At 53.3% G+C, this 24,182-nt stretch overlaps 1 protein-coding gene across 1 annotated transcript; it reads right to left on the reverse strand.

Annotated features, from left to right (window-relative positions):
* Positions 1–1,241: 1,241 nt before the first annotated feature.
* BAIAP2L2 (BAR/IMD domain containing adaptor protein 2 like 2) lies at positions 1,242–24,099 on the reverse strand. The gene is made up of 14 exons (XM_074375532.1): positions 23,626–24,099; positions 22,427–22,502; positions 21,382–21,468; positions 20,847–20,908; positions 12,659–12,730; positions 12,319–12,435; positions 11,348–11,494; positions 6,193–6,345; positions 5,739–5,877; positions 5,357–5,579; positions 2,986–3,108; positions 2,447–2,654; positions 1,923–1,966; positions 1,242–1,723 (listed from the first exon to the last, which is right to left on the reverse strand). Exons 1-14 carry the CDS (start codon positions 23,674–23,676, stop codon positions 1,648–1,650), a joined length of 1,578 nt encoding a protein of 525 aa, XP_074231633.1. The 5' UTR covers positions 23,677–24,099; the 3' UTR covers positions 1,242–1,647.
* Between the last annotated feature and the right edge of the window lie 83 nt (positions 24,100–24,182).

Raw genomic sequence — 24,182 nt, forward strand, 5'->3', positions numbered from 1 at the left:
TCCAAACCCCTAGCAATCCACCAACCCCTCCACACTCCCAGAGCTCCACCCAGGGGTTCACACAGCAGCCCCATGTACCCCCGTAACAGACCAGGAGGGGGGCCTCACAGGCAGGATGGACCATCTCACAGCTGGGGCAGGAGCCTCCCTCCCTCCTGCAGCCCCTGTGCGCTGGGGTCTCCCTCCTGGCATTGGGCAATGCCAAGAGCCCCGTGGGTATCTGAGACTCTGCCCCTTCCCCACCAGGACCGGGTTCTTGCTGCTCCTCACCTCACCACAGCTGCAGCCACTTGAGGGCCAGGACAAGAGGTGGTCCCTGGCAGCCCTGGCCCTACACTTACCTGAGCCGTCCTGTGGGTTTGGATGTCCAGCTTCACATCTCCTGAGGCCTGCAGGTAAGGGCTGCCCGATGGGCTCCCCCGGGAAAGCCTAGCCTGATGGGGGCCACTGCTGAAGACTCCCCGGCTTGCTTGCAGATCAGACGCTGGCCGTCTCTTGCCGACAGCTCGCTCCCCCAGGCCTGGGGCTTAGTGTTCCCCCACCCCCATCGCCTCTAAGAGGCTTTTGCTTGGGAGGGGAGAAGGGACAGGGCCAGGCTGGGTCCCATGGTGGGGCTCGTTGTCTCAGGCCTGTCCAGGGAGAGCCAAAGATGGGGGTGGGGGAAGGGATCCCATCATCTCCTGAAGCCTCAGGCAGAGGACACACAGAGCCCTGCCTTGGGGGGTCCTAGTGGTACAAGGGGCACAGCCCTGCCCTGGAGAGACCCCACCAGCCCTAATCACCTCAACTCCTCGCCTGCCCCCCACTCCCAGGCTGCATTCCAGGAGGGGCCTGTGATTTCCCCTGGATAAGGCTAATCCAGGCCGGAGAGCCTGGGATTGAGGGGGCGGGGAGGGGCCAGAACAAAGGGTGCTGTGTCCCAGGGTGCTAGAGGGTGACTTGCTGGTGGTCCCAGACTTCAGCCACTGCCACCTCTCCCCCTCTGGAGAAGAGGCCAATATTTCCTGGGGAACCCACAGCAGAAATGAGCCTGGGCCAGAGATGGGGAATCCAGTTTGCAGGAGTTAGGGCAGACCTAAAGACTTGCTTAAAATGAGGGATGTAGGGGGCTGGGAGTGGGTGAGGCATCCCAGGGAACCACCAATGACTTTCAGGACATCCTGGATTCCTTTCTCTGGTGGGATGTCTCCATCCCCAACCTATCCCACCCTATCCCCTAAATCAGACTCCACCAGTCCCACTGCCATGTCTCACTTGCTTTATTTTTCGCCGTTTACAAATTTAAACAGGGGACGGGGTGCAGGGCAGGGGAGAGGGTGTGCAAAGGGTTCCTCCTCACTGTGACAGAGAAGGGGGAAAGAAGTTGGGGGGCATGACGTAGGCCTCCAGGGAGAGTCCGCGGCCCCCTGGAGGGGAAAATGTTTCTCTGTCTTCCAATTCCGCCTGCTTTATTTTGAAGGCCCAGACCCCAGGCCTTGGAACTGCTCAGGTTGGAGCGTGTTTCGGGGAAGAGCAGCCACCCCTCTGCCCCGTATCAGGGCCCGGCTTCTCGGATCCACTGCTGCTGCTTCTGCTGCCGCCAGCTCTGGGCAGCCCCCGGGCAGGTGTGTGTGGGGTGACCTCAGACCCCCGGTGAAGGAAGGTGCCTCAGCGGATGAGGGGTGCTGAGCGGTCATTGGTGACAGTAGGACGCAGCTTTACGGTGGCAAAGGGGTTCGTGCCCCTGTGGGAGGAGAGTTGGGGGTGAGAGGGCCCCAGGTCCCCAGCTGGCTGTGGGTCCAGGGAAGGCAGCTGGGCATTGGAGCCAGGTGTCCACCGCTACCTCCTGTCTCCATTGGGTCACCTCCACTCACGCTCACCTTGTCTCCTGCCACAGCCCTCCGCTGAGCCCAGCCCCCTTTCACCCCTACTTGAGGACTCACCGAGGGAAGAGCTCTGGGGGTTGCTGCTCCCAGGATGTAAGTTTCTGCAGTGAGTGGGAAGGGAAGGCTGGGTTTGGGGAGGAAGGAGCAAGCGAGCCCCAGCCCCTCCCTTTCCCCCTTCCAGAAGGGCAGAAGACTGGACCAGAGGCCCTGCTGTGCCAGGCTTCTGGAAAATGAGGTCTCAGTGTTCCGAAGCCCAGAATTCTGTGGGTTTCAGACCTGAGGAGCTTCTGGGCCAGAGTACCATCTCCCAGGGCTAACACTGCCCCCAGGGAGGTCTTTTCCAATGCTCCCAGCCAGACTCCTGGGCTCCCCTTCTGAGAGAAGTGCTTTTCCCCCATCCTCCGCCCCAGACTCAGAAACCCACGCTGCCCCTCCCTGCACAGATGCGCAGACTGAGGCTGGGGTGGGAGGGTCCCCTGCCGGGCAGACTGAGGCTAGGGTGGGGAGGGTTACCTGGTCTCTGGTCTCCCAGCCCACTGCACCCCGCCAGGGTTGAGGATAGGCTGGGGGAGGGGACTCACCTTGACATCACTGGCCACTGCCATGCTGCCCATGCTACTTCGGCGACTGCCAGGCAAGGGTGTAGGTGCGGGGCTGGGGGTGCGGCTCGGGACCCGGCTTGGGGTTCGGGGGCGGGACTGGCCATCCCAGTACTCTGAGGATGCTGTGGAGTTGCCCGGCCGGTCCAGGAGGTCATCTAGACTGTGGCTGCCCCGGAGTGGGTAGGACCTGAGTCCAGAGAAAGGTTGGGAGGGGAGAGGGTCAGGGGTCAGGCCCTCCTGCACCTGATCCCATCTGCTGGGCCCCTGAGCATCCTACAGACCCCTCCCCTGCCCCTGGGTGAAAAGAGATTGTTGGCTTAAAGGCAGCCCTGAGAGGAGGCAGAGGGATGGACATAATGACCTTTACATGTAGAGAGATGGGGGCGCCCTTTCTCCAAGGGCTGAAGGGGCCTGGGCTCACTCAGGACTGCAGCTCACAGATGCCCTCCCTGGTGGCCCACCCACCCCCTGCCCCACTGGAGTCCCCACGCCTGCCCCACCTCTGACCACAGCGGTACCTGGAAGGCAGCTCATTCATAGGGCTCATGGGATTCATGGAGGTCACCGGGTTCAAGGGGTTCATGGAATTCATGGGCAGCTCCTCCAAAGGCTTCACATAGGCCTCGGGGAACCAGCCAGTCCTGGGGGGTGGAAGCAGAGGGTCCCATAACCAAAGGGCCAACAACAGTGGTCAAAATAACACTTTTAAGAGGAGCAGACAGTTACTGAGCACTGCTGTGCGCCGGCCTGGCTCTAATGGCTTTGCCCAGAGAAACTCATTTCATCCCTTGAAGGAGGTCTTTCCTGACTTTCAAAGCCGCCTGTCCAGCCTCATGTCCTGTCAGGGGCTGGGGTGCCTTAGAGAGGGACTGGAGATCCAAGAAGGAAAGCATTGTATCCAAGGACATGTGGTGACCAGCTTCATTCCCTACACACTGAGCACCCACCACATGAGGGCCCACAGAAAGCCAGACACAGTCCCTACTCTCCAGGGGCTCCCAGCCTGGTAGGGAGACAGACCCACAAGCAGATGATTGCAAGGGTGCAAGGGTGATGTGAAGGAGACGGGGTGGGGGTGGGGGAACGCAGGCAGCTGCTGGAGCCCAGAGGAAGGGGCGCTGGAGCCGGGGTGCCTGGCTATGGACCAGTGCTCTTTCATCCCCAACCCAGCTGCTTCCCTCCACCCTAGGCCCTCTGGTTCCCGTGACCCCAGGCACCCTGCTCTTGGAGTCTTTGGCTGGAGGCTCATCACTGCACCTTCAGAGCAGCCAGGGTTGAGAGAGAGGCACTAGGAATGATGTTCCTTAGGCTTTTCAGACTCTGAGGAACCCATCAGATTCTTGCAAAACACCTGGGAAAGTGTCCTCCAAAAAGCCACCTTAGATCCCCAAACCAAGTCAACAACTTTCTCACCTAAAGGTAACTGGAAGCTATTTCAACTCAAATTGACAGAATAAAACCAAAACCAAAACCTTTTTACTTCTGTTTTCACTCTAAAGTGCCTACCGATGAAACCTGCCATTGTCTTCCCTAACCTGAGTCACAGAAAGGATAATGGTGTCCCAGGAATGTGGTTTGAGAGCACTGGTCTGGGTGTGTTTATAATCAGGTCCCCAGGAGGTTTGCTACACACCTGTGTTGGGGACTTTCAGGGTGAACTCTGCTGCCCTCTTATGTGGGTCTGCAAAGCAGATGTTTCCACCACTCATATTCTTAGTCCTATCTCTCTATGCACCAGACCATCCTTCCATTCCTGATCCATGTAGTCACCTGCCATCCACCCATGTATCCACACAGCATCCCATCCATGATCCACGTGGGCAACCACCCATGGACCACCAATCCATTAATCCATCCCTCAGCACTTGCCCACCTGCCCATCCCTCTATCAACACACTCACATACCTCTCCAATCCCCTACCAGTCTATTTATGCACACACACACCCCCCACATCCGTGCATCCTCCCATGTCCCCAGTCACCCAGTCCATCCCCACCTACCCATCCATCTATGCATCTGCTCACAGGTGCATGCGCTCACCTGCCCACACCACCACCACACCCTCATCCGTTCTCACCTGTCCATCTACTAGCCCACACGACCACACCTGCAAGCACATGCACCTGCAACTCCATCTATGCTCCATTCATTCATCGCCTCTTCTTGTCCTCATTCATTCCTCTCTCCTTAGCATGAGCGGGTGTGGGTACCACGCAGTCTCTTGCTCATAAAGCCCTGCGAGCGGCGCTGCCTGGCTCCAGCGGGCTCCCACTTTCCCCTATTTCTGTGGCAGGAAGAGTGATCCCTGCTTTCCGCCAGGCTTACAGCGACTGCAGTGTACTTCCCCACCTCCCCTTCTACTCATGGTGTCAAAAGCAGCCAAAGTTTAGGTTCTTTAAGGATTTCCACTGCGCGTGACTACAAGGAGGTAAGCGCATTCAGCCTGCAAGGAGGTAAGCGCACGCAGCCTGCAAGGTCCCAGCACCGCTCCTGCGCCTGGCCAACCTCCCTGTCCGTTCTATCAGAACTTGGCTGACTCTCTCAGGGTACAGGGGAAGCTGCCTTCTCCCTCCGTGTAATATAATATGCACAGTAGGTGCTCAAGCAATAGGGTTACTGTAGTGTTCCCACTTGTGAGAGAACCTTCCCATTTTTCACCCTCTACCACCCTCTCAAGGGCCACCACCCTGAACTTGGTATAAAGAGGCTCTTCCTACTACCATTGAATGGATGAGGAAACTGGGGTGGGAGGAGGAAAGGGGTGCGAATAGGGGAGAGTTGTCCGAGGCCCCTGGGACAGCCTCCATCCTGGGAAACTCAGTCAGAACTGGAGCCCTGCCTCACGGTCCTCCTTCCCACCCACCCTGCGCCCTGAGGCTCTCACTCACGTGGATGAGCCCTCCAGCTTGCCATAGAGCCAGCCGTTCTGGGCCTCCGGCACCAGCACCTCCACGACATCTCCGGCTGAGAAGCGCAGCAGTGTGTGGTTGGCGCCCTCCGAGTGGGAGACCAGGGCACGGACTCTCCGGGCGCCGCCGCCACCCCCGCCGCCTGGGCGCTCGCCGAAGGAGTTGGAGCGCGAGCGCTGGGTGCTGCTGCTGTAGAGCGAGGCTGCCGAGGGACGGGAGAGCGCCGCGGCGCGTGGGTGGGAAGTTCTCCCTCGCGTCTACCCTCGATCCCTCCTGCTGCAGCGCAACCTCAGTTGCTCTTCCCGGCCCCGGGTCCCCGGCCCTCCCTCTGCACACCGGGGGCTGGGGGGCCGGTACTCACAGGCGGATGGCGTCCGGGGCAGGGACCGGCGGTCTGGCTCCAGCTGGGACGCGGGCCTCGCCTCGGTGGGCTCGGGGCCGTAGGAGCCGGAGCCATGCCGGCTGCGGGGGGGGCCGAACTCTCCCAGAGGCCTCTGGGGCTGCGAGGGGAGACGGGCAGGGGAGGGTGGGGCGGGGAGGGGCGGGGCCGCGGCGCCTTAGTCCAGCCCCCACCCCCAGTCCCAGGCGTCGGCGTAGGGGTTCTCCGGCCGGCGGCCGAGCGACCACGGGGGCGCCGAGGCCGCGCCAGGGCGGAAGGACCGTCCGAGGGGCGCAGCGTAGAATGGGACCCTCGGAGGGAGGAGGCTCCAGGCGGAGGGTCTCAGGCCCCAGGGCCCCACAGAAGGTGCCGGGGGTGGCGGGGGCGCGAACGGCGGCGGGGGCGCGAACGGCGGCGGGGGCGCCCAGGGCCTCACCATATCCAGGCGAGTGGGCGTCAGGCGGCCCGAGGGGTAGGGTGGCCCCAGCACCGGGCCCAGCAGGCCAGGGGAGTGGGCGCGCGACGGGCTGCGGCTGGCCTCCGACTGCTCTTTCCACAGCAGCACGCGGTTCTGGAGTATCCCCCGGGCCTGCCGGGTGGGGACATGGGTGGGGCTCAGCGAGATCTGAGCAGCCGCCAGAATCCTGGGGACTCACAAGTGGCACCCTAGACCTGGGAACTCGGGCGCTGTAAGCTGAGGATGGCCAGGATTTCTAGCTGGAAGGAACCAAAGATCATTGTGATCACTTGGGTTCACTCACTGCCCAACCCTCCCCCTCTTTTGTCAGAGGTCCCTCAGTTTTCTTGTGGAGCTTCTCCTGCCCCCTCTCTCAGTCTACATGCTTTGGTCGGGGCTCTCCCACTGCCTGATACAGGGGTAGGGGTACAATCCAGGTCTGGCCACTCTGGTTGCTCCACCCTCCTGGAGTTAGGGACGTGCACCTACCCAAACACTGACCAAAGAACCCAATCCCAGTACTTACCCTGGAATAATCTGGAAAAATATATTCTTTCACCTCATGGGGTTTGCTAAATAGAATAAAGCCAACACAGGAAACTACAACTAAGCAACGGATAGTGGCAACTTTCTTGTGAAATCTTGTGTGCTCCTGGATCCAGCTATGCCTGAAGCCGTTGAACTTAACCAGTGACTAAAATAAAATACCTTTTCTGTTTAAGCTAGTTTGAGTAGTTTTCTAAAAGAAGTCTTTCAAATAGTTTTTCCAGTCTATCCCTTTAGTCTATGTAAGCACCCCTTTTCTAGTGTCTAATACATAGGCATTCTAACTCTGCTTCAGTACATTCAAGGACAGGAAACTCAGCAGCTGACCACATAGTCCATAACAGCTTGGGGTGGGAGGACTTTAAATGTTAGACCTGCTGTGTGTATTAATCATGTTTTTAATTTTCTGTGCTTTATGATGCTTTGGCCTCCTGGGGTCTTGCTAATTCTGAAAAGACTGCCCCTCACAGGGCTAGATAATTTCCTAGAGATAGTAAGCAGTTTCCCTCTGAGCACACCTTTCATAAGCAGACCAGTGGATCCAAAACCCATATCCCCAACCACCTCCATCTAACTCGAACACCAAGCCTTTATTTCCCCTACTCTAAATCACCCAAGCCAGGGCCAGACAACTAGAGACAACCATTATAGCCCAGAGTCCACTGAAATTACTCAAACCATCCAATGCTAAATTTGCTTAAACTTGTCCTCCCAAAGAAGCCATATACATGGCTAGTGAATACATGAAAAGATATTCAGCATTATCAGCTATCAGGGAAATCAAATCAAAACCGTAATGTAATACTGCCTCACACTGGGATGGCTTTAATCAAAAAGACAAATAGTAACAAGTGTTGGCAAGGATGTAGAGAAATTTGGATACCTCAAAACTGCCAGTGGGAATACCAAATGGTGAGTCTGGAAGTTCCTCAAACAGGTAAATGCAGAATTACCAGATGACTCACCACCTCTACTCCTATATACCTAGGAGAAATGAAAACCTACATCCACGCAAAATCTTTTATATGGATAGCCATAGCAGCATTATTCATAATAGCTTAAAAGTAGGAACAACCCGGATGTCCACCCATTGACGAATGGATAAATAAATGTGGTTTATCTAGATGACGGAATATCATTTGGCAATACAAAGGAACGGGGTATGGACATGTGCTCCAGCACTGATGAACCTGAAAAACATGATGCTCAGTGAAGGAAGCCAGTCACATGTGATCCCTTTCATGTGAAATGGCCTGAAGAGGCAAATCTATAGAGACAGAAAGTAGATTAGTGGTTGCTTAGGGCAAGGGGGAATGGGAAGACTGAGGAATGACCACTAAGGGGTACTGAGAATTTTAGGGGTAATGAAAGTGCTCTAAGCTTGATTTATGGCAACGGATGAGCAACTCTATGAATATACTAAACCAGTGACTTGTACACTTTAAATGGGTGAATTGCATGGTGTGTGAATTATATCTCAATAAAACTGTTTAAAGGAAGAAGAAGCGGTTCCTCCCAGAAGGATCACTCTGTGGGAGAGAGGAGGAGGGGAGGAGAAGGCTGAACCCTGAGCGTGGGGCTAAGCGTGGTGGTGACAGCAGGAGAGATCAGTTGCGGCCGTGTCTCTCACCTCTGCTCAGCACCAGAGGGTCCCTGGGTGCAGAAACAGAGACTCAGGGAGGGGTCTGGCGAGGTAAGGGCCCGGAGGTGGGGAGGAGGGAGGCTGCTGCTGGCTGTTGGAGTCTGCTGTCTTCAAACAGATTGGTCTCCTGAATGTTAACCTTTGTTTTCATCTTTGGAGGGGAGCGAACAGGGGCAGGGGGCCCTAATTCTACTGGGCTCCAGCACGTGCCAGGCTGCATCATCACACCAACCTTCTGAGGGGGCGATTACTTCCCTCCTTTTCCAAGTGAGAAAATGAGACTCAGCGAGAAAATTACTTGCCAGAATTGGCAGCCAGGGCCCAGTACTTGGGAAACTGAACAAGCAGGCAAAGAAATGGAAATAGAAACTGAGCAAGAATACAAAGAAATACCTCCTCCCTGCCTAAAAAAGTGTTTGAATATTGGTGGTAGTGGGTATAGCTCAGTGGTAGAGTGTGTGCTTAGCATACTCAAGGTCCTGGGTTCAATACCTAGTACCTCCATTAAAAAATAAAGTAATGATGGCGGAGAGATAATAATTAAAGAAACAGAAGAGGAAATAAGTCCCAGGACCTGTAGAAAGACTTGCTCCTGCAGGCTGAAGGGGCACCGACAGGCATCCATCTAGGTGGTGCCCAGACAAGTTCCTGAGACCCAAGGACACAAAGAAAATCTCCAAGCATCCATAGAGAAAAGAGTCAGTTACTTAAAAGGGAAAGGAGACAGACCAGCAACTACAACACAGAGTGCTGGAAAACGGGCAAATCATCTTGGACCATGAGAAAAAGAAGCCTGCAGCTCTCAAGTCCTTCAGCCAGCCAATATGCCCCTCACCAGTCAGGGTAAAAGCGAGACATTTACGGATATGCAAGAATTCGGTGTATCTGTAGAAAATAACCCTGCAAGTTCTCTATCGACACCAATTAATCAAAACAGAAACCTCAAGACAGTGAGAGATGGAAAGGACTGAAAACGGTGGCAAGCCCAAAGGGGAAAGGGTGGGGATGGATACATTAGGGGTTGGGGATTAACAGACACACATGACTGTATATAAAATAAACAACAAGGACCTACTGTATAGCACAGGGAACTATATTCAATTTCTGATAATAATATATAATGGAAAAGAATCTGAAAAGAAAAAAATATATGTATGTATATATGTGTGTATATGCATGACTGAATCACTTTGCTGTACACCTGAAACTAACATTGTAAATCAACTACACGTCAATGAAAAATTAAAAAAAAAAAAAAGAAAGAAAACAGTGGTAAGACATGCATCTGATCATATGTGTGGTGAAATGTTGGTTGACGGTGGTGGTGAGCTGGCAATGGTAATGTATGTAATCTAACTAAAGATTCTTGAAATAGAAGGGCTATGCTGCAAAGAAACGACGAGTGAGGGTCTGAATCTAAGCCCCGACGTTTCTTGGCAAAACCAAGATGTGGGATTTGGGGAGAATGAGAGGAGGAGTAAAGATTTTTGCAAGCCTCATCTTAGAGAATGAGAGAGGGCAGGAAAGTCCTCAAGGTCTCATCTCATGGGTTGAGGGGAGCAATAGATCAAGTATTGGGGGGCAGTATATTTTTGATAAAGATAATAAATGTATGTGCTTATGAGGGTCACAAAGTGAGGTCATCATAAACAGAGATGAAAAGAATATAATTTCCAAATTAATTAAGGGGAAAGGGATGTGGAATGAATTAAATAAATCCCAGCTAAAATTGGAGGAAAGACACTCCTGTAGGAGGAGCTCTCCTGCCCTCCCAGGCATCCTCAATTATTCCAAGCAGGAAGAAAAGCAAGCCGACCTTCCCTACAGGAAGGTGTTGCCTGTTTTATTATCCAACAATAGAAGAAAACTCCTCCCCTCTTCGCCCCCGCCCTTGTCACAGCCCAGCCAATCAGACTGCAGCAGCCTGCCAATGAGAAACATCCATACTTTGAATTCCCAGCTTTCTCCAATGTAGTCTTTTGTTATTACAGCCCCTCTCAACTCCCCTCTTTCCCCCATTAAAGCAAGCCCGCCTTCCTTATTCTCTGGATTCCCCCATGGTTTGCCATAGTTAACATATCCTAAATTGCAATTCCTGAATAAGCTTGCTTTTGCTGGTAAAATAACTGGCTCTTATGGTACTAAAGTTGACTGGGGAATATATAGTTAATCAAACTGATAAGAACAAGAATGGGAGAAAAAGAGGAAATGACAAAGGAAATACAATTAAATCAGGTTATTCAGAAATGGGATAAAGGTTAAATGAGAATGGACTGAATTCTACAGCACAGACTGTCAGACTGGGCAAAAAACAAAACTGGGCTATATCTTTGTAACAGAAAACACTTAAAAGATAAGAAAAGAAAAAGTAGGAAGGGCAATAACAATGTCAGACAAAGTGGAATGAAAGGTATCATACTGGATTATGAGAGACATTAAATACATAGATGGCAATATTTACAGAGAAGATGTAACAGTCAAAGCATAAACCCCACAGCACTAAACAACAGGACAACTGAAGGCAGAAAGCAAAATCCATCAGAAATACAATAGTCTAGCAGATAGAGTAAGGCAAGAGTGTAGAAGATTTAAGTAATATGCTAAAATTAATAGATAATAACTGATTAAGGCTATGAGTTAATGATTTTGTGAGTAGTGAGTATATTTAAGCAGGAATAAAAAAATAAATCATACACGAATTAATAAATGCATGAATTAATGAATGTGAGAATTTTAAAAATCATGAATGAATAAATGGGTGAATATTTGATGACACGAATAAACACAAAGAAATAGATGGAGAGAGTAAATAAATAAGAAATATCTTAAAAGTAGATGGAAAGAAGGGAAAAGGGACGAAGGGAGGGCAATTCCTGTGCGCAGCCAGCTCGCAGAGAGCACAGCCCCTAGAAGGGCTCCGTTAGCTGTCCCCCAGCCCCAGCTCACCCGGCCAAAAAACTGCAGGAAGGTGTTGGAAAGCAGCAGGTGCTTCTCAGCCAGGAAGCGGTAGCGCCGCTTCTCTTCCAGCTCTGCCGCCCGCTGACTCTCAGACACGAAGGCCTGCATCTGCGCCTGCAGCCGGTTCACACTCTCCTGGGGAAAAAGGGGATGCTGGCTGGAGGCAGGGAGCGGATCCCACATCCCACCCGCAACGAGTGCCCGCTGTCTGAAGCGTCCCTCTCCTTTCTGAACCAGCAACTCCTCCCGAGGCCTCCCCTGAGCACCCAGCCCATCCTCGCGCCGGTCTTCCCTCTCATGTGCATCAGGAGCCTGGGCCCTGCGTGCCCCCGGGCCCTGCGTGCCCCCTGGCTGGGGCACTTCTCCCAGGTAGGGATGGGTCTGAGCCATCCCTTTCTCCCCAGCACCCAGCACAGGGCTGAGCACAGAAGTGAGGTCCAGGCAGGTTGGTTTAATGAAAATGCAAATTAATTGATTAATAGCCCCTGCTTAGGAGGAGAGAGAGAGAGAGGTGAGCTTATCAAAGAAGCCAGAAGAGGAGACAGGAAAGGAGATAGAGGCCTGGGAGACAGAGGCCAGGGATGGGGCCCTGAGCTCCGGAGGAGGGGCTGGACTGAGCCAGGGGACAGGAGGGAGGGAGAGGGTGGCTGCTGGTGGACCACACCTTTGCTACCATGATCAGGAGCAGCTTCACCGACAGCCTCAGGTTTTCTCAGTGAGCTAGAAGAGGGGGGAGGCCAGGGAGCCTGGGGAGGGCCAGGCAGTGACAGGACGAGAAGCAGGGCTGAGGGTGTCCCTGACACCGGTGATGCCCACCCTGCCAGTGGCGGGCTGGCCTCTCCAGCTATGCCCACCACACAAGATGGATGAGGTAAGCCACACTCCTGGAGTTGGGTGGGGGAGCTCAGGAGGGTATCGGGGGCCCCCTCAGAGCTCGGTCTCGTCCCCAGCCCCTGCACCTTCATCTCCCGAGCATTCTTGTCTCTCTTGCGCTCCATACGCCACAGCTCTGACATGCGCTTCTCCAGGTTGGCAGCTCGGTGGCGGTACTCCAGCTCGTAGTGCTGGCCGCTGTCCTTGGATGGAGTGGAGAGAGGAGGGAGACCCCTGTGTCAGAGAGCTCAAGGCACCCAGCCCATGTGCCAGAGTGCTGGACGGGGGCAGGCGCTCAGCTAGGAACATGTGTATCCTGGGGCCAGTCAATGCCCAGCACTGGCCTCGGTGTGCCCATCCATCAAATGGGGAGAGATGGTCCTGCCAGTGATGGGCTGTGGGGCCAGGATGGGTGGCCAGACTCACTTTGATGAACTGCATGTCCAGCTTGGTGTTCTTCTCCATGTGCTGCAGCAGGTCTCCATGGAATGTCTGCACCTGTGTGGAGTGCAGGGCAGGGGTGATCAGGGTGGCCCTATCATTCCCAGGCCCCAGTGTTCCTGGCACTGCCCACTCCAATACATTGCCCACTGCATTTGTAACACACCAGGCACCTGCCCAAACATCAGAGAAATGGGTATAATAAGAGCACTGGGTTGGAGGGAAAATTAAGCAGTTAAACATATAAAACATTTAGTGCAAAACCCTCTGTAATATGTCAACACCTTCTGGTTCTTAGCCTGAGCCTTGATGATGCCTGGAAATTTCATACCAATATTTAAATACCAGCATCCCTGCCCCCTCTGCTGGGAGGCCTTCCAGGCGGAAACTCTCAGATTTTGTTTTGGAATGTGTACAATTTTTTGTTCATTGTTCATTCCTCCAGTCACAGGATGGAATTGCTTGCCAGGCCCCTGGATATAGACTATTTGTGGAGCAGCGAGCCACTGTGGGTCTGAACCAAGTCTGCCCCGTCTCTGTGGCTCCAGCACCACGTGCCAGACCTGGCCCAGCGAAGTGCTCACTAGCTGTTGAGGTCTTCACTGGGATGGCGGGGTCCCGTGACAGGTGAGGAGGAGGTGGCTGACCACCTGGGTGACCAGGAGGCCCAGGAAGGCTATTGGGCTCAGCCTCAGAAGAGTTTCCTTCTAGCACACTCTAGAGGTTCTGCCTCCAATTTGCTCTGTAACTTTGGACGAGTTGCTGCCCATCTCTGTGCCTCAGTTTCTTCATCTGTAACAGGAAAGTTTTAGCCAGATGCTTTCTAAGCTCCAGCCCTAGAACTCAGCAAGCTTTGATTCTGTGGGCCCCAGTGGTCAGCTGGCACATTCCCCACGTGTCCCCCAGTGGTGTTCCCTGGGTCACTACACGTTGCTGGGGTGTTGGACCTAAATCCTTGCAGCTACACTCTGCTCCCGGGTTCCGACTGCGCAGGAACAAAGGGGAGTATCTCCAGACCTCTGCCACTTCTGGGGACCCCTCCACCTCTGCTCAGCCTTCTCTGCACACAGCCTTTCCCCTCAGCAGCTCAAGAGCCCTCAGCAGATGGGGAGGGTGTAGTTCAGTGGTAGAGTGCATGCTTAGCATGCATGAAGTCCTGGGTTCAATCCCCAGGACCTCCATTAAAATAAATAACTTTTTGAAATCTAAAAAAAAAAAAAAAATAGATTTAAAAAAAGAAGAAGCACCTTCACTGGGTCCTGCCTCCTGCCCCAGAGGTCCCGCTGAGGGAGGCAGGCTCTGACCCTCAGGGGCAGGAATGCGGGTAATCAGGAAAGACTAGCAAATTATGAAAATTCTAAGTTTTTCTTCCACAATTGTTTCTGAAACCACAATTGTTTCTGCTAACTGCTGGTCTGTAAGGGAGCTTGGCTGTGGCCTCCTTGGGACTGGCCAGGCCTTAAAATCCTGATCGTGGCTGTTGGGATGGGAGGCAGGAATCAGTGTTACCAGCTGCTCTGAGTCCCAGTTTCTGGCTGATGGGGGCCCTTTTCTGCTGGATCCCGACAGTAAGGAAGTGAGCCTTCCCCACCTGCACCTGTGCGGCCTCCCAGTGGGCGTCTCCTGGGTGCCTCACTGACCTCACCCTCCTGGTCCTGCTTTCCACTAAAGTGACAGTTCAAGATTTCTGCCAAAACACAAGATGTATGTTCCTGAAAATCGCTGCACCCTGCAAAATCACCCAATATAAACAACAGGGCTCATAGGAGATGCAGCAACTGTGCAACCAGAGCACTAATAGAGAAGGCGAAGGGTACCTGCAGAGATGAACTTGAACCACATCGAAAGCCATGGGAAAATACTAAAAATGCACAAGATCAATAGAATGGCCATACTGGCAACCTTAATTACCGCAGAGCCGGCGAGCCTGGACCAGCTGGGATGAGGCGGGGTGGTCTTGATGGTGGGTGAGGGAGATGCAGCTCCTGCCCCCAGCTGAGTCCCGGGGTAGGGGCGGGCAGCTGGGAGCCCTCGCTTTCCCCAGGGAGGCCTGAGCGCAGGATGTTTTCAAATGTTCTTTAAAGAGCTGTTGCTGTCAGTGCAGCAGGTAGGCTGGGGGTGGTCCCGTTCTTCCTAATTCTGATACCCTGTCCCCCTCCTCTTGCCTAAGAAACATCGCTTAGGATCAAGCCACCTTCCATGTCATAGGATATATCTCCTGCTTCCAGCCACATATGAACTGTGCCGCCACGGAAATGCGTGTTGGAGCAGGACAGATGGATTGCGATTCTTCCCATTTCCAGGGCTTGGCTGAGCTCACCAACAGCGTAGGGGCACAGACCCAGGATGCCCCAGTCAGATGGGGCCCAGGCACCACCGGGTTAATGGAAAGTCATCGTCAAGCTCCTGAATCTAGTCAGTTGATGCTTGAAGAAAGGGGAGGGTAGAGCTCAGTGGTAGAGCTTGTGCTTAGCATGCATGAGGTCCTGGGTTCAGTCCCCAGTACCTCCATTAAAAAAATAAACTTAATTATCTCCTCACTCGCCCCTCAAAAAGCAAAACAACAAAAATTTAAAAAAAAAAAGTTGATGCTTGAAGAGAACTTTGAACTCGTGCTGTGGGGGAGCCAGAGGACTGTCTATAATTAGCAGGCGGCTTCTGAAACAAGGAAGTCACCAAGCCCAGGGCAGGCTGAGGAATTCCCAGCAAGTCTGAACAGAGGCCGCCTCCTCCTGCTCCCCTCTCCTCGGCACATGCTTCATCAGTGGATCCTGTAAACCCTTCAGTAGCAGAAGCTGAGAGCAGTCCTATTGTTGAGAACGCGCACTGTAAGTTCCACATCTCCAGTTATTCCAGTAACTCATGAAATCCCTTTGCCAAAAGGAAAAGCCCTTTGAAAGAATTGTCTCTGTGGGCTGACCCCAAACCCTCTCTTCCCATTCAGGCCCTCCAGTCAGGCTGTTGCCCCACCATGCCAAGAGTGCTGTTGTCAAAATCACCAAGACTCCACCTTGCTGGGTCTCATTCTCAGGACTCATCCAACTTGTCCCCTTTGTCATCACTGGACACGGTTGACTGCTCCTGCCTCCTGAGATGCCTTCCTCCATCAGCTTCCAGCCCATCTCCTTCTCCTAGTTTTCCTTGCACCCCTCCTGGCTTCCTCTTCTCTGTCCTTTGCTGACTCCCCTCATCTCCCTGGTCCCCAAAGTTTGGGTTGCCCTGGGATCAGGCCTTGGGCCTCTTCCCTTCTCTACCAACACCACTCCCTTGGTGAGCCCATGCAGTCCACATGCTGACAGCTCCCAGATGCATATCTTAGCCCAGACCTTCCCCCCAAATCGTCTCATCCATACAACTATAGGGACTCCTTTCAGCCAAGAAGAAGAGACAAAGAGTGAAGACAGGCTAGGAAGGTCTAAAATACAGATGAGTCCCTGAGGAAGAAATGCAAAGGAAGAACAAACAAACAAACAAATTCTAAAAACTGTAATTCAAGATAATTTTCCTGAAATTAAAAAAAAAACAGATTTCAATTACCTATTGAAAGAGTACACCATATAACTAAGACTATTGTCCCAGACTGATCCATATCAAGACATATTCTAGAAAAATTGCTAGACTTAAGAAAAAGAAAAAAATTCGGAGGCATCTAAGGCAAAAAAAAGTAAGTGATTTAGAGTGGAAAAAAAATAGATGATCAGACTTCTCAACAGCAATGTTCAAGATGAAAGAAAGAAAGAGCCGAGGGTTTTATACCCAGCAAAACTGACTTTCAGGAATAAGGACAAGCTGTAGTCTCGGTGCTAGAACTGAGAGAACGCAGTTCACATGAGCGCTTCCTGCTGGGACAGAGAACAAGGCCAAAGTGACGAGCGAGACGTGGACAAGGGATTGGTAGTGAGTGTTGGATGTGTAGTTACTCATGGACGGAGGTCAGTGAGGGTGAAAGGGGAGCAGGCAAGGTGTGGCGGCTCTAGACTCCCACAGTGTAGACAGGGCACACCTCATTTTACCATGCTTCGTAGATACTGTGTTTTTCACACCTTGACGGTCTGCGGCAACCCTGCGTCCAGAAAGTCTATTGGACCATTTTTCCAACACCATTTGCTCACTTTGTGTCTCTGTGTCACATTTTGGTAATTCCCACAATAGCTCAAACTTTTTTTTATTATTGTCATAATCCATTATGGTGATCTGAGATCAGTGATCTTTTGATGTTACTATTGCAAAAAGATTACGACTTGCTGAAGGCTCAGATGATGGCTAGCATTTTCAGCAATAAAGTACTTTTAAATTAAGGTATGTACATTGGGGTTTTCTTGACACAATGCTATTGTACACTTAATAGACTGCAGTAGAGCATAAACATAACTTTTATATGCACTGGCAAACTAAAAAATTTGTGTGACTCACTTTGTTGTGATTTTGCTTTACTGAGGTGATCTGGAACGAAATCCACAATATCTCTAAGGCATACTTATGTTTTAAGTTTGGGGGAGATTGAGGAGAGCAAATGTAAAATATGTTTTAACTGTTTTCAGAAATCATATTGGTGGTGGTAGACTCACTAACATTATTCAGAGGCTGTTGTGGGTATAACATGAGATAAAGCAAACGGGTAACCGTGGAATGTTATCCTTTCATTCTCTGTATCCTTGAGAATCAGGATTCTTGCTGTGGAACAAAAGAGATACTGGTGGAACAGAGAAGAGGTTAAGTAAAAATCTGCGGCTGAATCTGAATTGGAAGTATCAGCATGAATTTAAGAAGCATTCTGTCTTTAACTATATATATTATCATGTATATATGTGTATATACACATATCATTTGTGCAAATGTATGTGTGTATCTATGTATAAATGTATATATCTAGGCATATAGAGCATATTTATTATATATACCTATGAATGTACGTATGTTACTGGCCACTGAAAAAATCTAGGAAGAATGATCAACTCAGTAGCAATGGACACTCCTAGTGCCCAGATTATGGTCTTGAAATACCACTTTCCACTAAAAACAAAAAATTAAAAACAGAGTTTCGTGGAGAGATGGCTGATTCCATGTATAGAGTGCAAAAGTGCCAGATGAGGTCAGGACACTTTGTCAGGCTCGATAACAAGGAAGCTGTCAAAACCATGAGAGTTACGCCAAAAGGACTCACGTGCCAGGCTGAAGAGGCTTCTACTGGCCAAAGAGGGGACATTTTCAACTTCAGTAAAATGACTGTAAGTGAGCAAAACACATCAAATATGTTTAAATCTATGATACTAAAAATATTACAATGATGGTGATAGTGAAAAATAAAGCTAATTAATTGGTCACCTTCAGAAGATGACGGGGAGCAAATTCATGGTCTTGAAAGCTGACAAGGGAGGGAACAAGCCTTTATCCTGACTTTCCCACTGTGCTGCTGGATTTCAAACAGCACCTAAGGAGAAGCATCTCCAGATAGAAATAGTCCAGTTAATAAATAAGAGCAGCATCTTGTAGCTCCCACGTGTGAAGAGATGTGGACACACAGCCTCCATTGCTGTCACTATCACATGGCAGCAGATGCGACGTGCCTCCCGATGGAAGAAGCCAGCACCTCCTCTAGTCTTACCAAAGGGATGGAACCTGAGTTGATCAAGCCTCTGGGTCCAGAGGACAGAGGAACAAGCTGAGCTGTACCAGGAGTGTTGGGAAAACTAACCAGTCAGAAGGCCCCTGGGGCCTCAACGGATAAGTTGTAAGGAAAGGAAGGGGATGGAGGGGGGGCCAGTAGATTAAAAGAGACTCAAAGATATTTAAAAAGAGAGAGAGAGAGCAAGACAAAGTCTAGTGTCTAAGGTCGTACAACTGGGTGATCAATGACAAAGAAACACAAGGCAGTGTTGGACCAGTGGTCACTTTGGGGGGGGGGTGCTGGGATTTGATGGGGCCACAGGGGAGGGGGGAGCTTCGGGAGAGCCCAGCAATGTTCTTGACCTGGATGGGAGTTTCAAAGGTGGTTTGTCTTAATGATTCATTAAGCACTAATTTGTTCAGTGAGATTTTCTGTGCCTATGTTTTCATTTAGAATAATTTTTTTTTTAAACCAAACTTGAGCCCGATCCTGTCATTCCTTTGCTCAGCACACTCAGAGGCACGGCTGGAGTCCCGACAATGCTCACACAACTGGCCCCAGTTAGTGGCTGATCATCTCCACACTCGCCGTTGCTGCCTGGACTCTGGCCATGTGGGCCTCCTCGAGCCTACCCACATGCTGTTCCCTCTGCCCAGAACACTCTTCCTGAAGATGGCTCCCTACTTGTTCCCCCACCTCCTTCAGGCCTCTCCTCAATGTCACCTTTTAGTGTTTTATGTTAAGTATCTGTTAAAAATTGCATCCCTCCAGGGCTTTCTATCCCCCTTCCCCATTCTGTTTTTCTCCATTGCATATTTTGCATCTTCCTGTCACATATATATTCACTTATTTGTCTTGGGTTTTGTCTGACTCGCCCTTGGGGAGGGCAGGGGGGTCTGTCTGCTGCATCCCCAGTGCTGACAGCAGTACTGCCACATGACCGTACATAGCTGTGGGATGAATGAGCCCAAGGGGGAGGCAGCCTCTGGCGTGTTCCGCCCAGTACAGCTCTGAGCGACGGCCCTGCCCTCGTGTCACGGCCAAGACACCAGTACCCAGACAGGGCAGCTCTCCTTACAGAGTGGGCCTGGGTGACACTCGTCCCTGTCCAGCCCAGGTGTGGCACAAGTGACATGGCGAGCCACCAAACACAAGGAGAGGAAGTCACAAGCTCCATAACCACCCTCCCCGCCCGAGCCCCAGCAGGTGGCGCGGGCTTAGCGCTCTGCCTCAAAGTGTCCGGGACACATGCCCAAGGCCATGGTTTATCCTATGGTGTGTAGGTGGATGTACATTTCCTGCTGGTGAAATTGTTCCTCATTTCTACATAGCAACCAAACAGAAAAGTATTTTACGACATCCCCAAAGAACACTCAGACTTCCAGGGGTTTCCCACGTTTGAGGACCGTGCACTGTCATGATAGTTGCAATTTCCTTCAGAACCTCCCGAGGCCCCTCATGCCCGGCCCCGCCCGCCTCCCCCTCTCCGCCCAGCTCTGGGGCCCTGGCTCACTTCTCCCTGATGCCACCCTCGCTGTGAACGTGCTCAGCCCATGGACCCTCCCGGAACGCCCTCTCGTCTTCTCTCCTTCCGGCCAAATCCCGCTTCCTTTTCAAAGCTTATTCTTTCCTTCCACGGTCAGTGAAGCCCTGCTTAGTGCCGGGTCTCTGTCCCAGGCCCTGGAGCCACAAAGAGAAGGCCACAGCTTGCACGGCTCCCTCTCGGTAAGGATAGAGACAGAAGGTAAATTTTACTTCTAATTATCAAAGCTGAGGTACTAGAGGGTCATGGGTGCCAGGGTTAACAGTTTATACTTATTAATTCACTTAATCTTCATGAGAATCCTACAAGGAAGTTATTATGGTTATCTCCATTTCACAGACAGATAAACTGAGGCACAGAGAGGTTAAGTAGCTTGTCCAAAGTCACAAAGCCAGTAACTAGTGGAGCTGGGCTTTGACCTCAGGTGCTCTGGCTGCAGAGCTCGTTTCCTTCACCATCACTGGCTAAGAACGGATAGAAGCATCTGTTGAAGTCCAGAGGGAAGAGAGACTGAACTTGCCCAGAGGTCAGGGGAGGCTTCCCGGAGGAGGGCGACTATGCTGGCCGGCAGGAATAGGGGTGGGGGTGCCCTAGGCTGGGAGAACAGCATGACAACAGCCCAGTGGTGGGAACACCAGGCTGTATCAGCAGAGGCCAGCTCTTCAAGGTCGGATCACTGGCTGCTCCCTGGGCGAGTGGAGGGAGGGGGTAGGGAGGCAGGTAGGGGGCAGGCGCCTGGGCCTGATGCACCTGGGTGACAGTCCTTCCTCTTCCCACCTCCTCCACTCACTCTGGAGTCTTGGGCGAGTGACTAGATCCCTAAGACTCAGTTTCTTGCTGTCAAATGGAGACGGGGAAGGCACCTGCTTCCCAGGTTCCTGGAGCTTGAACAAGATGCGCAGGTAAATATGCGCAGCAGAGCCTGGCCTGGCAGGTGCCCAGAAGGGCAGCCTTTGTTGTCAGGTTGGAAAGCAGCCCACTCTCCCTGGTGACCCCTCTAGGATGTGGGTTCTGAGACTCACCACCACCTCTAGGTCAGAGTTCAATTGCCGCTGGGTGTCGGACATCTGCACCAAAATCTCACCTGGAGACATGGAGAGAAGTGGCTTCAGTGGGGGGCCCGCCCTGCTTGCCCTCTTCCCGCCAAAAGCTGCCAGAGGGCCTGCCCAGGGCTGGATTTGGGGACTAAAGTCCAAGGATTTCCCCTATGGCTCTGGGTCTCTGGTGGTACCTGTCCCAGCCCTGGAGAAGTCCTGAGGGGTGTCATGGGAAGAGGCATGGGCTCCAGAATGGGAGTCTGGGCTCTGGGCCCCGGCCTACAAGGCTTGTGTCTTTGGGAAGGACTTCCTGGAAGGACTGGATGTGAAAGGAACCCCCTCTAGGACCTGAGAATGGGAGGCAGTGCAGGCCCTGGGCCTAAGGGGAGGCATCAGGGAGGCAGACAGAGGATCCTGGAGCCTGGACAACGAGAGGAGGCCTGGGGTGGAGGCAGGGCTAGGAGGAGGTCTCCCAGACCCAAGAAGTTGGGAGAGATGTAGGGGAGGGGGCATGCCTCACCCAGAATCTGCGAGGTGGAGCTCTGCAGGGCCTGCTCCCCGATCTTCTGGATGGCGTTGAAGTACACTTCAGCTGCCTCAGACAGAGCTGCGCAGAGAGAGGGATGGGTCCAGCCCCTGCCCCCCACCTCCATGTGCCCCCATCCTTCTGGAGGCCTCTCCTGCCATCAGGAGAGAGTGTGGAGGGGACAGTGTGGGCTCTGGCGCAGGTATGTGTGAGAGGGAGGGGTGCCCTGGGTGGTGTGTGTGGATGGGTGCCATTGCCAGAGGAGAAAGGGGGTGTAGAAGACAAGTGGGCTCTCCCTGCGGATGCAGGGCCGAGGGGCAGCTGCACCCAGCACACGGCCTGGCGCTGAGCAGGACCTCGGCATGTGCCTGTCGTGGCTGGGGGTGCAGGCTTCTGTGTGCCCATAAGGAGGGCATGGGCAGGTGTGTCGTGAGGCCCAGGTGTAGAGACACGATGTGGGGGTGGGAGTGGTGTGGGCTCAGGCCGCTGGTGTGAGGACTTTGACTCTGAAGTCCTAAAAGGCAGGGAGGGATTGGGTGACACAGCTCAGGGTGTGTCCCTGGCTTGTCCATCCCGCAGAGGACTCATAACCCTTTGCTGATTAGCGCTGATTGGGCAGGTGGGGGGGGGGGTTGTTGGGAGATGGGGGATGGTAGCTGTTTGCACAAGCGCTGAGTGAGTAATGAGGCTTGACTGTAGGTGTGTGACTGTAGGTGTGGGGGGCAAGTCAGGGTGTAGGGGTGGGGTGCAGAGGTGGCCTGGGTATGGCAGTGGGCTCACCGGGCAGCATCGGGGTGACATCTGGAGTGTGTGCAGCTGGGGTTTCATAGGCCTGCAGGGCCCAGTGCTGCATCTCTGAGAGCACCCGGGGGCGCAGCTGAAGGTATGTGATGGGTCTCTGGCCAGAGCGTGAGGGTGAAGGTGGTGGGTGGGAGTGCGTAGGGGCAAGGATGAGTGGAGTGTCTGGTGTGGGGTCCAGAGACTATGGGTGGGGGGCACCAGGGGGGCTGCATGGGGTTCAGGGGGGCCGGGAACTCACCATGGAAGGCCCGGAGGTAGTTGTTCCCCAGGTACACCAGGTTCTCCAGGGCGGGGTTAAACTGCTCCATGATGCTCTGGAGACAGAAGGCAAGGGGACGGAAGGGGGAGATTGGGAGAAGAAGAAGGAATGATGGGCAGAGGCAAGTCCTTGGGCCTTAGGAGCAGCCCCAGTGAGACGCCTAGAAACCTGGAGTCACCCAGAAGCCTGGCTCTCCGCTGCAAGGGCCTCAGGGGCCCGGATCCAGGCCAGGGCCCCCTTGGCCTCCTCCCGCTCACCACCTGCCCGGGGGAACTTGCTCCTGGCAGGTTCTCCTCCCACTGGCTGAAGCCTGCGGTCTTTCACAGGGCCCGGCTACATGTGGCTCAACCCAGCCCTGAGTCCAGGTCTCATCAGGCTGGACACATGGGCTGCAAACAGTCACCTCAGAGGCAAGGACAGATCTTTCCCTCCTCAAAGAAGAGTCCCTTGGGAGCAAGGCTGTGGCTGGGTCCCTTAGGCTGCCCCAGCCCATGGCCAGCGGGAGAGTACCCTGGGTACTAGGTTCTCGATTCAAACTCCAGCAGCCTCACTTCCTCCCTTGGTGACTTTGAACAACCCCTGGCCTCAGTTTTCCCATCTATCAAATGGGGTTATTATTTTCTACCCCCACAGGTAGGGTGTCATGAGGTTTACATATGAAAGGGCCCTACACACAGGAGGTGCTCAATAAATGTCTGTGGAGACTGCAGCAGCCCCTCTGGAGTGAGGTAGGAAGTTTGCGTGAGGGGCTCAGAAACCAGAGAGAGACAGAGAAACAGAGAAAGGGAGACAGAGAGAAAGAGACAAAGAGAGAGAAACTCCCCACTCCCGGGCCAGGTGGCTCCTCAGTCCCCCTGCTCCCAGCTGAGGCCACCCTGGGCCCTGCCCTGCTCTGTCCAGTGTTTGGGAGTTGGGGGCTCCTGTTGAAGTGCTGTCTCAGCAGGCCTGTCACTCACTGGATGGACCCCTGCTCTGGGAGCCTCAGGTTAGGGCTGGAGTGACCGACTGCCCCCAGGGATCCCCACCACCAAGCCCACAGCTCAGCCCAGCCTGGTTCTGGGCTTTTTTTTCCAGAATGTGCTGCAGCCATGCTCACCCTCTGTCCTCCAGAGCCAGCCCGACCTTCGAGCCCTGGAAGAGGGTGCTCGAGCCCAGGCCTCGGCCGCACACACACTCACCTTGTAGATGGCCATGGTGGACCTGTAGAACTGGTCCATTTCGGGGGCCATGGAGTGGGTGCACCCGGGCGCTGAGCAGGAGGCTGGTGGTGACGTCAGGGCTGGGAGCACTGGGGGCTGTACCCTCCAGGGCCCACTGCTCAGTGGGCAGTGAAGGAGGCTGCAGAGTGGGACCCAGAGATGGAGGGCCGGCCGAGGAGGAGGTGGCAGCTTAATTATTCACCAGCCAGGGATGTCAGAACGCGATATGGGGCGTAACCAGAGCCGGCAGGGAAGGCATCCTGTGATGCGGGTGGGTTCATGTGACCTGCCCTTCAATTATTTACCCCTCTGAGCCGTGGACTGGTGGGCACGCGTGGACGGCCACTCTCCTAGGTCACCTTCTCCTTGAGAACAAGACTTTTCCAGGCCAGCGGGGACCCTTGGCTCTGGGGGACTGCTGCCCTCCCACCTGCCTTACTGGGCAGTGCCCACCCTACTGGGGTTGGAACTGTGCAGTGCCCTCCCCGATACCCCTGCCCCTGACAATCCCCAGCCCCTGCAGGCAGAACACGCCC

This window comes from Camelus bactrianus, chromosome 12 (assembly GCF_048773025.1).
Source record: "Camelus bactrianus isolate YW-2024 breed Bactrian camel chromosome 12, ASM4877302v1, whole genome shotgun sequence".
Taxonomy (NCBI): Eukaryota; Metazoa; Chordata; class Mammalia; order Artiodactyla; family Camelidae; genus Camelus; species Camelus bactrianus.